This window comes from Fundulus heteroclitus, unplaced genomic scaffold (assembly GCF_011125445.2).
Source record: "Fundulus heteroclitus isolate FHET01 unplaced genomic scaffold, MU-UCD_Fhet_4.1 scaffold_71, whole genome shotgun sequence".
Lineage (NCBI taxonomy): Eukaryota > Metazoa > Chordata > Actinopteri > Cyprinodontiformes > Fundulidae > Fundulus > Fundulus heteroclitus.
The window spans coordinates 301,669-317,769 of NW_023397154.1; the positions used below are offsets into that span (position 1 = coordinate 301,669).

A 16,101-nucleotide genomic window follows, 5' to 3' on the forward strand; every position below is an offset into this window, starting at 1 on the left:
TTTAAAGGAGGAATTAGGATATCCGGGGAACTTTGAACACAGCATGGTTTCTGCGTTTTAGTGTGTGTGTGTGTGTGTGTGTGTGTGTGTGTGTGTGTGTGTGTGTGTGTGTGTGTGTGTGTGTGTGTGTTAGAAGCACTTTTAAACATATTAAAGACATGAGTTATCAAAGAAAAAATCTGCAAACAATAGTAAGAGAATGAGATGATTGCTTGGGGCCTTTGCAACAGTCCCAGTTCCTGATGTGGCCCTTAGGAAAAATAAATCGCTCAGCTCTTCTGTCTACGTATTCTTGGGAACCTTTAAAGTTCTGTGTGACCGATTTTTTTTTTATCTTTAAGTGTAGAACAAAGAAATGAAATAAAGTATTTCAGAACATTTCAATTTATGTATCAGATTGACATGCTTGGTTTGTATTTGAGCAAAATTCCCAATGTCTGCTTTACCATTGTGATGGAAGGAGGAGTCACAGGAATTATTAGAAAAATAGCTTTTGTTTATTTTAACCCAGAATTAAATTCACAAAAGAGGCCAAAGAGACAGAACTTAACTTGAAGAATGTGAACAAACCAACAGACTGATGGCACAAAATATAACTGACCTAACCAGGTAATAGATTCATTGGCTGATCAGACCATTAAGACACAATAGGGCTAACTAAACACAATACAACAATTACACAGTACAGTTAAGTTTGTTGATAATATATCCTACAAGACAGCAAATCAAAAATATTAAGTCTTTAGATTAATACAAAAACTACTTAAACACAATATAATATACATTCCCCTTCTCCAGCAGGAGCTGGTGGTCCAGTCAAACAAGGCCTCTTTCAAGAAAATCTGAGGCCCGGCAGCCATCTTTGTCAGGGCAAACGCCCAGGGACCACAGAGGATGAAACAGGTTAAAGGAACAAGATTTAATAATAATTACAAACCACAATGAGAACTGAGTTAATAAAAAGACAATGTGACCTAAAAGTGAACTAAATATGTGTGCTTAAAAATAGAACAAGTGCATTTAAAACAACCAATACATTTATTACAAATTACAAACTTAGATATATGGTGGTTGGATGCATGAACAAATCAAAGTGCATAAGAGTTACTGAATTTGAGGTGTGGTTCTGGCCGTTAATAATGATGAATGAAATCAGACCAGAGTACTGGCTTCATAGCTGTAGAGTGGTGCTCAGGGTTGTAGTTTCTGTTGAAGCCAAACAGATAAAGTTTTTTTTTTTTTTTTTTTTTTTTTTCTTTCTCCATAAAAGACACTAAAATGTCACTTTTTTATGTTTAACCAGCTGATCTGCGCTCAGAGAAAAACAAGTTGTTGTCCCCTCAGCTCCACAGCGTCCTCTTCCGGTCACATAAAGTAACACAACAAATTTCCGCCACGCTGTTAAAAATAAGATGAAATAAAATAAAAATAAAATAAGATAAAATAGAACATTAACGGACATTTACATTTCAAACTGACGGTGTTAACAAGGCAATGTTTACTTTCCCAGTTTTTACCTGAGACAGTCACTCAGTCAGGACCGCTGACGTCATCTCTCAGGTAAGGCGTCTGAGCGGGTGCGGCTCTTTACAGGTGAAAAAAAAGGAGCAAGTTTATTGGGCCACAGTTCACAGAGAGAGCGAGAGAGACACATAGACACCATGCTGCGTTCACTGTACCCCGGATATCCTAATTCCTCATTTAAAACTGATCCTCCAGGGGTGAGATGCAAAGAAAATGTATACCAACAGGTTATTATGAGCCTTTTGCCTCTAATCGAGTAATTAAAGTTTATATACCAACAAATGACTAACTTAACTGAAGTGCTTCAGCTTCTAAGGGTGTAAAAAATGATTTGTAGTTTAAATTTTTTAAAAGTAACTCGTAAAAATGAACGTAGCTTTTATTTATTCGTTTATTTAAATCTTTGTCGCCGTTATCTTAGTTATTTTGAAGCAGAAATGCCTTTTAGTGACGTTTTTTGAGACGTTCTTTGTCAGAAGGGGCATTTCCTGAGTTGTGAGCGGACATTCAAAGCAGCAGCAGTAGCTCCTCCCTCTCTGCAGGTGTGCTTTACACCTGAACACCTTGTCTGGCTGGTTTCCGTAGGCGCATAGTGTTGCATAAAGGTAAGTTTGTGGGGAAAACAAGTGTTTCTAACCCATAATGCTTTATTTTCTTCAGAGCAGATCTGCTTCTTGTTCAGAAACCACCTGTGTGACGTGTCTCTGTTTCCTCAGGATGGTGCGCCTCGCAGTTTTCCTCCTCCTGATGTGTACGGGACCCCGGCTGGTAGGAGCCCTAGTCTGTGAGTTTCGCTCGATTTCCGGTACACTTATATGGAATAATCTGAAACTCGAATTGAAAAAAAATAAGCATTTTATCCGTGGGAAATCCGTGGGAGCTGAAAGCAATGCTGCTCATAGTGGCCAGTGTGTGTAATTACATCAGCAAGGAAGCTGTCAACATCACAACACAGCGAGTTTTGTTATTTTCAATGAAAAACTGCAGGATAATCATTTTTGATCAGCGGATATCACAATATTTACACTCTATACTTCTATAAATAACATCCCTGATCGTTTCCAGGGGGTTATACTTGTGTGAAACATTTTTTAAGGATAATATGTGACCAAAGTGCAGTTTATTCTGTCAGGTACGTTTTCAGAGGGGTTGTACACAAAGTAAACTATTTAAAGCAGAGCTACAGCTTTAGTTTTCTTCCTAAATGACCTCCAGGATCAGGTGTGTTGCTTCCAAAAACAGAAGCTGGTATTCTGAAGTCATTTATATCCGCCTCTGACCTAAATGCATTTCCATTTCACATTATATTCAGAAACTTACTGTTTACTAAATATCATCTAACTGACTTCTAACAGTCTTTTTATTCAGCAGAAAAAACTAGCCTTTATTTTATTTTACTGTGGAAAGTTAGGTTTTTACAGCAATAGTTGGTTTTCTGCCAGTTAACATAAACTTTTTGTCAAGACAAACAGTTTTGACTCGGATGAGAATATTCTATCTAATATAGCAGATATTACCCTTTTTCATACAAAATTACGTTTATCCCAACCATGACAAAGGCTGGATACTAGTTAAAAATACTGTTTGTTGCATGTTTCATGAACATGTCATAATAATAACAACATGAGTCAATGCAAACCGAGGATATCAGTGAACCTAGGTTTTCAGCTATAAAAGCCCTCCGCTGTAACTCGTTGATCCTGGTGTTTATCTCAGGATCAGGGCTTCCAGCTCTTCCTGCTTCCTGGTGGTCTGGATCAGGAAGGAGCATCTGCTGCAGAGGGACCCGTCCTGCAGGCTGACTCCATTATGGTCATGCAAACTCTATGGCAGTCGGCAATGCCATCGTTCCCAATGCTTTTTTGGGATGTTTAGATTTCAGACATATTATATCTGCAACATGTCCTGCAGCTCTAACACTGAGCACTACCTGACATCCTGATATTTCTCCCCCTGTAAAAGACGAAAACATGTCCAGAGGTCTACCGGTCTGAACCTCTGCTGTGATAGGAGACACCTGGAGCATGGACGCCTTTCCAGTTCTTGCTCCATTATTTCTTCTGCTTGTTGATGGCTTTCTGGTTAGATAGATTTCTTTTTTTCTCTCCAGGAAATCTTCTCTTGCCCTGAGGCAAGCGCTTACCCCACGTGCTTGTCGTCCACCGCAGCTCTTTGTTTTATTCATTTCCTGGACAGACGGCGTGATTGCCAGCTCTGTTTGAGTCGTTCTCACTTCCAGCGGCTTTCGTCCGTCTTTAGGCACGTTTCAGAGCAGCTGTGACCCAATACGGTGCGGTTCTTTGTAAAACTGTTCGTGCACCATGAATACTGAGAACTGAAAAGTGTGGCATGCATTTGTTCCTCTTCAGAGCCACCTTTTAATTGCAGTTTCAGCTTTTTTTTATCACCAGCATTGAACATCTGTAATATGTAACTTTTGCCCATTTTTTGGTTTCTGAGCCTTTCCACAGATTCTCAGTTGGATTTTTCTCTGCACTTTGACTGGGCCACTCTAATTACGGGTTTAAACTCGCCACGTCTGAACTCACAAAGGTGTCTGTCAACAACAGTGCACGCCCTGCCTGTTTGGGGAGTGTTCTGTCATTTCCACTGGTGCAAAGGCTGCCTGTCAAACAGGACAAGCAGCAAGATGGAGCATTGTAAGTGTATTTGTTTTAAAAAAAAAACCCAGAGGATGTTTTATACGCTTATAGATAAGGAAATGCACTTACTTGATGCATCTTTCGTCTAAAATTGGATCCATTTTGCACTGTTGGCTCTTAAGAAGGCTCTACGTCGAGTGTCAAAATAGGAAAAGAAGAAATGGGAACAAGAGACCAAAAGTTGTAAGCAGACAATTTATTGAAAAACAAACAAACCCCCCCCCCCCGATTTGACAGAAATGGGCTGTTTTAGTCAAAAGTTTAAGACCACAGCCTTTAAAAGCCAAAATCTGTGCAAAAATGTGGATTGCATGTAATTTCCTGTTGAGTAATCACGCTGTGAAGATCTCACCGTCTTTGAACATGGCCGGATTGTTGAGCTGCATAAACAAGGCCTATCACAACGTGCCGTCACTGCGGAGGTTGGAAGTCGGAGGGGGCACCATCATCATGGTCTGGGGAGATTTTTCCTTTAATGAAACAATGGATCTCCAGGTTGTGCAGGGTGCCTAACAGCGGGCGTCCCTCATGACAAAGAGCCCTCGTCTTTGTGGGGATGACCGGGTTTTTTTTCTTTCTTTTTTTTCTGCAGAACAACAATGCCCGTCTGACCAATACTTTTTCCCAGCCTTCTGGACCATCCTGCGTGTTCCCCTGATCTTAAATCAGTTGAGAACATTTTGGGATGGATGGCAAGGAAGCTTTACAACAACGGACATCTGTTCCAGACAGTGGATGCCCTCCGTGTCAGTTTTTGACACTTTAATTTCTGTTTAAGGAGTTTTTTTCAACTTTTGATCAGCCAATGAACAGCCTACTTGAGATAAATTGTTTTTTTTAATAAATTGTCTGCTCACAACTTATGGTCTCTCTTGTTCCCATTTCTTCTCTTTGCATTTTGAACCTCTGTTTAGAGCCTTCTTAACAGCCAACAGTGCAAAATGTAAATTTATGCAATTTTTTTTAACTGGTCCTAAGATTTTGATCAGGAGTGTATAGGTAGACTTGATCTGGTGCTCCATCTACTGGTTAAAATCAGAATGCGGTACCGCGCGCGAGCTATTTTTAGAAACACAACGTCACGATGACGTCACATCACGTGGTACGCAGTGGGGCAAACTCCAGAAAGCCGCTGTTGTTTCGCTGTAAGAGACGTGCGTTAGCCTAGGTTTTACTCGGTAAACGACTGCTTTTTCCAAATCTAAGACCATGGTTTTTAAACATTGTTGCTATGGAACGTGCAACAGCGACTCGAGTTACGCTGATCGGCCGTATATGAAGGATGTTTTCTTCAAGACTGCCAAGGAGAAATGTGTACGCTTGGAACACCGGGGCGGTCGGCCTACACAACAGTTCAACCCGGAAAAAGTTACCAAATTCAAGTACATATGTAGCAAGCATTTTGTTGGAGGAAAGGGCCCAACCGAAGAACATCCTGACCCAATTCCAGCGACATCAAGTCAAGGTAAGAGTATTTTGGTGGCCGACATGTTAATAAAATAGCGCCTGCTACCATGACAGCATATAGGCTATCATGGTAGCAGGCGCTAACATGATAGCCTGCTACCAGGATAGCTTACTCAAAAACATTTCAAATGAGACAAACATTAAACATATACCCATTCCTGGACGGTGATTGCAAACAACAACAACAAAAAAAAAAACGGCCGACGCTGCCATGATCGCCGCGCAGGAAAAAAAAAACAAAGCTTACCGTTCATCATCTCGGCCAGTTTTCCAGTCTTTTTAAGCCCTGACTCAAATGTTCTCAAATGTTCCACTTATAACTAATCTGTATCTCAGTAGAATTGGGGAAAAAAAGTTTTTACCGTTACAAATGATAAACTTTTAACCAGCAAATACATTAAGCCCTTTCAGGACTTGATGTAGATTCATTACTTTGTTGATTTTGCCACTGCTTACGAAACAACATTTTGTTCTATTTACATCTGTGTTCTTCACCTTCCTCAGTTGAGATCCACATCAAAGTCCTGGAGGGACGGACCGTCACCCTGCCATGCCGAGCTCCCAACCGGATAGACCCGGTCAAGTATTTGGAGTGGAGCCGACCTGACCAGAAGATGGCCTACATCTTCCTCTACAGAGATCAGCACGTCTATCCAGACTTCCAGGACCGGGCCTTTAAGGACCGAGTGGACCTGCTGGATAAAGAGATGAAGGAGGGCGAGGTGTCTCTGCTCCTGAAGAACTCCACCACCGACGACAGCGGCGTGTACGAGTGTCGGGTCGTCCAGGCGGTGTCGAGCCGTCAGAAGAGAGCCGTTCTGATCTCTGAGCCCAATTTGATCATCAAGCTGAGAGTGGTCCGCGAAGGTGAGCTTGTCCCGTGGCAGGATGGTGGTGTGGGAGTGGAACAAAGATGTACATTCCTCTTCGTTTAGCGCTCTGACAGCTGATAATCACCCCCGACTCTGGTCCGCAGATCAGATCCATGATACCGATGATGACATCTGGATCAACCAAAGAAGATACCAGGAGGAAGATGAAGATGAGGGTGAAGACATTCAGCAGTATCTGCCCCTTTTGCTCCCAGTCGTTGCGGTGACTGTTCCCCTGCTGGCTTTAACCGCGTGCAGGTTTCTCAGGTCTTTATTGATGATGAGCTACCGGCCCATCTCTAAGTGAACTGCAGTGATGGAGAACCTGTTCTGTAGAGTTCCTCGTCTTTTTTTATTCTACGTTCAGCTTCTGTGAAACATGTTTCTCTCAAGGGTTAAACTGGGTACATTAGAAGCTCTTCTTTGACGATTCTATCCCCAGCTTTCAAAATGGTGTTTCTCAGTTTTGTTGAGTTTGTATTACTTTGTGATGGGGATGGGCACAGATGTCTCACCGCTTTGCATTCTGGGATGGACGTGGTCTTACTGTCAGCTCTGCTACGTAAAAGTCTATAGGTGGTGGAGACCCTGAGGGAGGGGAACAAAGAGGATGATTGCTGTTATTGTTAGAGATGTTATGAACCGTGATTGTGGCTAAATTTTATCCATAAGAGCCTCCGGACCAGGAGGGATCCTATTGTTTACAGTTGTTACTAGTGCCGTATTTTTTTATACTTATTTCTGCTTAAAGAGCTCGTGTTAATGTAACAGTCATTTAGATGATTCCTGAATGCTTTTGTGTATAATAGTTCCCCCAATCTGGGGGCATTTTACAACATTTCTAGGACACACAGGGCCTTGCAAAGGTTTCCAACCCTCTTGGCTTTTTACCTATTTTGTTACATTCCCATCTGTAATTTACATGATTTCAATCTTGGTTCATTGGATGAATCTGCACAAGACTGTCTAGTTTGGTGACGTAAAATAAGACAAATAAACACAAAAACAGAAAATTCCTATGAAGACCCTAAAATGTTCTTGTCCAACCAATTACCTTCAAATGGACCATAATTAATTAAATGAAGTCCAGCTGTGTGTCTTAAGTGTCACATGACTTGTTAGTATAATCCTGAAAGGCCACTAAGAAAGAGGCATCACAGCATGAAGACCAAGGAGCTCCCCAGACAAGTTAGGGACAATGTTCCCCTGGAGCATCATCACTGTCTTCAAATGAAACCACCTGGTACCACAGCAAACGTACCAACTAACCCTAACCTGCCCAATCCATTTTAATTCAGGGTTGTGAGGCAACAACAAAAAAAAGCCAAGAGGTGCGAATACACTCTTACGTGGTCAAACCTGGGGCATCAATAACACTTTGTGTCATAGATTGTGATTTGTGATTGCAAATTCTGCATATATATACTGTCCACATAACGTTAAAGTTGAGCAATTTTCTCTGTTTCATTCCCATTTCTGGTGCCTAACAATGTCTTATGGTTACTGCTGGGATCTTAAGCTCATCTGAATACCCCTAATTTTAGCTCCCAGCTCCTGTTCCTTCACCTTTCACCAGGTTAACAGTGAGAACTCTATCATGGGGAGGAATGATGAGTCAAATCTGGGCCTACAGCCTTCTGAACAAGAACTATAAAGTTCGTATTTTTCTCCAGACATTTTTATGTTGATTTCCGTGAGCGGGGGCTGTGCTGACACGTCATGTCATGCAAAGGATTGTGGGAGATCATGGCTTCTTGGCACCGGTAAGGGATGTTGTGGGGTTCCTAGGCTAAAAAAGCCTAGGCCTGCATTATTCGGACAGCTATCATCATGGCGACTGACGCACTTTTGATTTGGCTAAAGAGTCCTCGCTCTGTTTATGATTGAATCTACATCTGTAATTGAAGCCTGATTCTGCTGGCTTAGCCAACATGGCATTGAGCCGCAGTGTGATGTCACAATCCCCTTTCTGTATGGGGGGTATTCCCCAGGGTTCTTTGTGTGGTCCCATGCTGTTTGCCTTGGATGTTCCTTCTCTTGGGTGAGAAATGAAGTAATTAAAGTAATTTCCCTCTGGGATTATTAAAGTATGTCTGATTCTGATGAAGCAAGTAAAACAAACTATTTATTTCTATTTTTTTTTAACATTGTGGTGCTTGTAATTCACTATATTTGTGTTTTTAAGTCCTTTCAGGATCAGCTTTATGTGCTTAAACTAGGAATCTGACCTTGGTTTCACACACTCACAGCATACACACAATGTTGCACTCAGCATAAGATTCTTGGTTAAAAAAAAAAACAAAACCTGTTCCTCATGTTTGCTGAAGTCCTGAACGGCATAATAACATAACGGATAATTATCCCCATTTTTTTTAACCTAGCCTTCTGTTTCCTAAGATGACTATTTTTTTATTACTTTGTTCTGAAATATCTTTTTGTTTTTATAAAACAATATTTTTTAATACTGAAAGAAAAGCAAAGAACAAACCAAAAACGTTTATAAATATATATATTTTTTCTTCTTTCACCCAGAATCTTCCAAGTTTTGTTTTGGTATTTCTACTTTTCGCCATAACAGGCAGTGACTTAAACATCAACCTTTCACTCAATGCTGGCCTTCTAAAATGTTATGAGATTAAAAGCCATAACACAATTTTCTAAATAAAATCCATCAGATATTTTTTTTTACACAGGCTTACTGAATATTTAGTTTTTTTTTTCCCTTTTACCTGTTAAAGCTTCTTATTTAATTTTGTTATATCTGTGGTTACTGAGAAATGGATAAAGGATAGTTTTTTTCCTGCTTCTTTATGAAAAACGCCACCCCCTCACCAGAACCCCTTTTTTCTCACTTTCTCTGTTGTTAAATTCTTAAATAAAATTTGTGATATTATGTTCCAAACAAAACTAAAGCCCAAATAACTTAATACCAGTTAAAATTGTTTAGTAAAATAGTTAAAACGAGACTTTTCAAGACATTCGCCCCTTGTGGCAGACAGGAGTAGTACAATAACAAACACAGGGGAAAAAACACAATAGTCTTAGTAAAATATTACTTCCTCTGGTGTGTTTGCTGTAAAGCGCCCTCTGCTGTTGTTCCTGTGTTTGATTTCAGTACCTCTTGTGGTAGAAAGACATGTTTTCATTATCACTTATCTTTTTGGGCAAAATATTTTTTTATGGTGAAGCATAAGAATAAAGAGTCCAAAAAAAAAAAAAAAAACACAAGAGTCATCAGATCAGACTTGGCAAATCAATTATATTTTATGCTGCTTGCATGAATGGTTAAAGAGCCTAAAACAATTTTTTTTTTTTTACGGAAAAATATTTTAAACATGAGGATAATTCTTAACATTATGAGGAAAATTTGGTAACTGTCCTTACATTTTTTTCATAAATTCCAATTTCTCTTTCTATATCTGCTCAGAATCTAGACTTTCCTCATGTTTGTATGTAAACTCAGCTTGTTGTCATCTTTCTCTAAATCAACCGTCTAAGCCTGAGACATTATTCGCTATATTCTTCATTATATCAGAAATATTGCCTTAATCTAACACAGAGAATTGCTTGACTCTTTTTATTGTGTTTTTTTTTTTCTCTTGTTGGGGTTAGACAGGTTTTCTTTTTGGTGTTTTTAGAGGTAAAGGCTTTTTTGTCATCTGTTCCACTAAAAAATTTTAAATAAAAAAAAAGTTAAATAAAAGCTTTCTTGAAGGGTAAATTGCTTGCTTGCTCATTTATTACTATATGTGTGTTCCAGAGGTGTAAGTACAAATAATCTTACTTAAGTAGAAATTTTGGTTATTTATGCTTTGGTGGTGTAATTATTTTTTAGCTTACTTTTACTTCTTACATTTTTAAAATAGTCTCATTACTTCTACTTTTATTTCAGCTTGTCTTGTCGTTCTTGCCTGTCAATAAAAGGCAAAAACAAAATATATTCAGATAAACGGCGCCAAACAGAGTGATTTGATTGTGGTTGGAGGCAGTTCTACACCAAGTTGTTAACCAAATGCCCCAACAAACACAGAAGAACATTGCATTTTTAGGATTATTTGTTATAATCTGTTTTTTTAATCATTCGTTTTGATAACACTGTCTACTTTATAGAGACAGCAATACAAGGGTAATTGTTATAGGAGTGTTCTGCCTTTTGTCAAAAGACAGTAGAAATTCATGGCATGAATAAATTACATAAATAAGATTTAAAACAAGTTTACAGTTTAAAATTAGTTTCCATTCATGGTAAAAAAATGGTTATAACGGTTTGGGGGTTTATATTTAATCCGAGTGAGACATCTCTTCTTCGTTAGATCTGTTTCTGATTTATGTGAGATAGTGAGTGCTCTCACCTCCAAAAATATCTTTGACGTATTTTTTCTCCGCAAAAATGTGCTCATGAAAATGCTCCTGTTGGACTGTAGATTTGTTCTTCGCTTCTGCTTTGGGAAACATTCGTCACTGTAAGTATTGCTTTGCTCTTAAAATGGTTTGAAAGTATTTTGGAAAAGGTGTAGAAAAAAAATGTCTCATTGTGCTAAAAATGTCTCATTGTGCTAAAGCTAAGCTATATGGATATTGGTCAGTGATTTTTTCTTCTTCTGTATATTTCAGTTACAATAAAAAAAGGAATCCAGATTCGTAAATAAAAGTTCTTCTGAGAACACAAGAAGAGAAAGCCTTGTGCGGAGAACTTTTTTCTTTCATTTTGTTCGCTGGCTGTCTAGCAGCACATGGTCACGTGGTGTGAGGACAGCACAAGGTGGGTAATGCACTCATTTTAATGTCCACTTTTGTTATTTTACATCATAAATTCCTGTAGCTACGCTTGGATGTTCATTCACATTCCAATAATAAGTAAAAGGTGATTGATAATATGTCTCTGAAGTTGGACTTTTTGCACCAATACTTATAGTTAAGCAAACATCAGATTTTCTGCTCCATGGAACCCATATTGATGCTTAGCATTGCATCTATATGCACCTTTAACAGATACATATTTTTTGGAGCTTTTTCACAGCTCTAGTGGCTCGCTTTTTAACACAGAAGGCTGACAGGAAGGAGGTGGAAGAGGGGGAGAGACATGCGGCAAAGGACCGCAGGTCAGAGTCACACCCGGGTCGACCGCGTCGAGGACTAAGGCCTCCGTACACATGAGTCGAGCTACCTGCTGTGCCACCAGTGCGCCCCACCTTTCAATATTAACATCATACAATTCTAGTAAAGGGGGGGGGGGGGGGGGGGGGAGTTTTTAGAACTTAAATTACTTCTACTTTAATACTTTAAGTAGTTTTATATCCCGTCAGTGGCGGCAGGCCCATAGGGGGCGCTCGGGCGCTGCCCTCCATAGATGTGGAGGGGAAATATCAAAATATATAGAGATTTTAAAAGTATTATTAATGTCAGTTTTTACTTAATAGTACGTGGCTACATGTAATAAGAATTATTAAAACACTTCTACTAATTGACTCTCATTTAACGGTGCATTTCCACCAACAGAACGTATCATTTCTCTTCTTCTACACTTGTGGGGCTGTGACTCAAGGAGCCCTACAAGTGTAGCGAAATAACCAATCGTATACTGTTGCTAGGGAAGATTTATAAATATTTGGCCAATCAGCATCGCCAAAATGAATGGGTTTGGGGCTCCTGGAGCCGTAGCCCTAGCTGCACAGTGATAGGTGCACTTCACGCGTGACATCACAAGCTACATCCGGGTAACGGTGGTCGGCAAACACAGAACTGTTTTCGCTTACCAGCGTGACAAAACAGGTGAATTAGAGCGTACTTTTAGTTTATTTTTGGAATCTAAACAATGCCTACGACTTGTTGTGCTCCCGGTTGCACACAGAGGCATTCCAAATCGTCGGATGTACGTTTATTTTATTTACCGAAGGACGAAGAAAGAAGAAAGAAATGGATAATTTCAATGAAAAGGATGCAGGCAGACAATCCCAATCGACTGTGGGAGCCATCATGCCACGACAGAATTTGCAGTCTACACTTCATCTCTGGTAAATACAACTTGATTTTGCACTAGTCATTGTTCTACTTAAATCATTTATATAAATAAAAAATAGAATATATATTCAAGACGTAAATGTTCGTTTCGTAATAATATACGTCAGTGTTTCCCGCAGGAATTTGCTTATGCGAGGTGGACCGACTCGCGGAGGGGGGGGGGCTGAACGGCACCTTTTCCATCGGACCGACTCGCGTAGCGGGGGGGTGGGTGGGCGAACCGACTCGCGGAGCGGGGGGGACGACACGTTTTCCGCGGACAGACTCGCGGAGCGGGGGTATCCATGTGTTTTTTCCATGCCATTCACGCACGCGCGAAAGCGCGTGTTAGTCAGTTTTTTTATTTTTTTTTTTTGGAATGTTGGCGTGGCGGTAGCGTGAGTTTGGCGTGGCGGCCGCCACGCCAAGATAGCGCTGCGGGAAACCCTGTACGTACATGTACAATGTATGCAAACCCTCTGGCATGAGTCTGTGAAAAGGATTAATAAGACAAAAACACCAAAATAATCCTTTGTGAACAATGTTTTTTTATTAATTAAATGCTAATTGTGGAATCGTAGTAATTTTCCGACTTTTAATTTAAATGCATGTACTGGGTTAGGCAGGGAAATCTATTGGCCAGCCCCACCAAGATTTCTTTTCACCAGCCGCCACTGTATCCCGTACGTTTATACTTTTACTTGAGCAAAAGGTTTTAGTTGATACTTCAACTTATACAGAAGTATTTATAAACCCTAGTATCTATCCTACTTGAGTAAACGATTGTGAATACTTTGACACCTCTGATGTGTTCTCTGTTGGCAGAAAGCTGAACTTCAGGACAACGCTACGTTAGTCAAAGGCTGACTTTTAAAGCAGCACAACATTTTCTTAGCTGTTGGCTGTTAAGTTACACTGATTCACAGCTGGCTAGAATGACTCTTGGTTAACTGACCTAAAAAGTTGTTCATGTCATAAATATTTGTTTAAATTAAACGGCTTGTTCTGTTTATGGACACCTTTCTATCAGAACCAGCATTCACCTCTTCAGCCATCTGGGCTGCAGACGCTGGACCAGCCCTGACTCTCCACATGCATCAGTCAACCACTGCTCCTTCCCTGGACCGCTGATGATGGGACCAGCCCACCAAAGAACAGGAACACCCGACATTTAGGAGATGTTCTGACCCAATCCCATTCTGACGTTCGTCAGAAATCACTGATGATCCCCGGAAACATTTATGATCTTTTAATTGGAGAAATGTACCTTTGGTGAAATTTAGAACCAAACAAATCTCGTTTGCTCTGCGAGAAATCAGCAGTACAATATAGCGCCATCTAGTGACGTTTTCACTTAACTGCCACTCCTGCCTCCTCACTCACTCTTCTCCAGGATTGGTCCGATCTGGACTTCATTCTGCAGAGCTCAACAAACGCTCTGTCGTGGACAGAGACCATCTGACACTGAGTGTGTACAGAGTTCAGAATTTGGTGCTACTCCCCTGCCTTCACGCCACGTCACAGCCACATCCGGTTCCTGATTGGTTGTTGTGGCGCGATGAGACACAAAAGTTCAGCTTTTCCAATTCGAGCAACTATCGCTTTGCATCCACCGCAGGTTTGATTTCACTCTGGCTTCGCTTTAATCACCAAAATCACACGTTTATCGTCACTATAATTGCCTCTGTGGCCACCAAGTTGATCCTGTCAAACATCCACATGGAAAACAAATCTCACAGCAAGTCCTGATTTTATTTCACCTTAAGCAAAACTCAAATTCCTCACTGGTATAAGTTTGAATCACTTGCAGTTTAATTTTTTTTTTTTTTTACACAATTACCCTTTTTTCCATATTAATATACATTTGAATGAGAACCAAACTGCTGACTTCAGCATGTCTAAAGCTGACTGCAAAGGCTCTATAGAGCCCCCTACAGGCCACTTGGGTGAACTCCACACTAAATCTCATGCATCCATCCATATTGTGTAGTTATGACTGGCTAATGCATGTGTCCCACTAATTGTTTAACAGCTGATCTAACACCGTCTCTGCAGACCACCCAGGTTAGCAGTGAAAATAGTGAAAAATTACCAATGCAGCATTTTATAACCCCCATAAATATTTACAAATTTTTACACTGACTGAATCAGGTCCAACTCATGGTGACCGAGAGAAACATCTGAGACCTCCAGCTTGTAAATGACAAAAATCAAGATTTTATTCCTTGGAAAAGTTTCAGCAAGTTTTACAAAAGAAGTGAAGAAAGTACATTCAGATGTTTAAATGAGACCAAAATAAGTCAAAGTCAGATTCAGGTGAAAAAAATAAAAGGTTTACAGTAATTTAGAGAGCTGTAAAATAACAGCAAAAAGGAGCAGAGAGTGATGAGTTAATCAGATCAGAAGTGAAGCTCTGTGATGACATAACTGTCGACATAATTATCGTCCAATCCCTGATCATCCTGGGAGGGAGGAGTTATCGACAAGGAGGCAGGCGGGTCACTTCCTCTAGTCTATGACATTTAAAAAGAATAATAAAGAACATTATCAACCCTAGAAAAACTTTGAGGCAACAAGTAAATGATAGTAAATCGTAAATGAGTCAGAGTTACCTTTGGCTCTGTGTCATTAAGAAAACACCAGGAGGAGAGAGGAGACGATGTACGGACAGAAGACCACCAGGTGGCAGACCAGCCTGACCTGCAGGGAATCTGAGGCAGGAGGAGATGAAGAAGTGGGCGGAGCTAAGGTTGAAGATCCGTCTATGGAGAGATTCTGATCAGTTCACCGATGGAGTGAAAATGTGTTGATCTTCCACTGAAGCTGCCGACCTGAGACAGAGACCCTGACCTACAGAAACCTGAGCTACAGCATTTCATCCATTTCCACACAGCTTCATCAACACTAACTCTACAGTCTGATCTTACCAGTGACAGTGAGCTGGATGCTGCTGCTGGCTGCTCCCTCTCTGGACTCACACCAGTAAACTCCACTGCTGCTTAAGCTTAACGAGCTGATGTTGCACGAAGAACCATCAAATAATCCCCACTGGTCTCCACACTGAGTCCTGGTTCCTCTGGTTGTGTTCCTCCTCACAGTCCATCCAGCAGAGCTGTTGTCCTCTCCACAGCTCAGAGACACAGAGTCTCCTTCAGAGAACTGAGATCTGCTGGGACTCACAGTCAGACCAGCTGAAAGGACTGAAAAGACATAATGGTAAATATTGCCAATCATTGACATTAACATGCATGACTGTTACAGAGAGCGGAATCGAACCTCAAACAGAAAATGCTCCATCTTGGACTCAAACAGAGAGAGTGGGACTAATAAAATAAGTTTCTAACCTTGGTTTGTTGAGCAGCTCAGCAGAGAGATGAGAGCTGCAGAGAAATGACTCTCAGGTTAGTTGGAGCTTTAATCAGCGCTCTGCTGTGGGAAGCAGCAGTGATGGTCTCTCAACATTTCCACACCAACACACATCCAGCAGATGGGACTCACCCAGCAGCCTGTGGACAGATGTTCCCTCCATTCTGCAGCTGGATCAAATGAGACCAGCAGCAGGTTGGCAGACAGTA

General features: G+C 40.6%; 1 protein-coding gene and 1 long non-coding RNA gene across 2 annotated transcripts; one reads left to right on the top strand and one right to left on the bottom strand.

Annotated features, from left to right (window-relative positions):
* The first annotated feature begins 2,035 nt into the window (after positions 1-2,035).
* Positions 2,036-9,742, top strand: LOC105919323 (CD276 antigen homolog). Its single transcript, XM_036133985.1, has 4 exons — positions 2,036-2,129; positions 2,241-2,308; positions 6,159-6,521; positions 6,631-9,742. Exons 2-4 carry the CDS (start codon positions 2,242-2,244, stop codon positions 6,831-6,833), a joined length of 633 nt encoding a protein of 210 aa, XP_035989878.1. The 5' UTR covers positions 2,036-2,129; position 2,241; the 3' UTR covers positions 6,834-9,742.
* Positions 9,743-14,950: 5,208 nt separating this feature from the next.
* LOC118561769 lies at positions 14,951-15,626 on the bottom strand. The gene is made up of 3 exons (XR_004930243.1): positions 15,454-15,626; positions 15,139-15,288; positions 14,951-15,039 (listed from the first exon to the last, which is right to left on the bottom strand). It is a non-coding gene; the product is annotated as an uncharacterized LOC118561769 (long non-coding RNA).
* Positions 15,627-16,101: the final 475 nt, after the last annotated feature.

Bases quoted from the DNA above. Each gene is read 5' to 3' on its own strand.
- LOC105919323 (XM_036133985.1), top strand. From the start codon at position 2,242: ATGGTGCGCCTCGCAGTTTTCCTCCTCCTGATGTGTACGGGACCCCGG. The intron at 2,309-6,158 runs GTGAGTTTCGCT...CACCTTCCTCAG, and splicing joins GCTGGTAGGAGCCCTAGTCT to TTGAGATCCACATCAAAGTC. The intron at 6,522-6,630 runs GTGAGCTTGTCC...TCTGGTCCGCAG, and splicing joins GCTGAGAGTGGTCCGCGAAG to ATCAGATCCATGATACCGAT.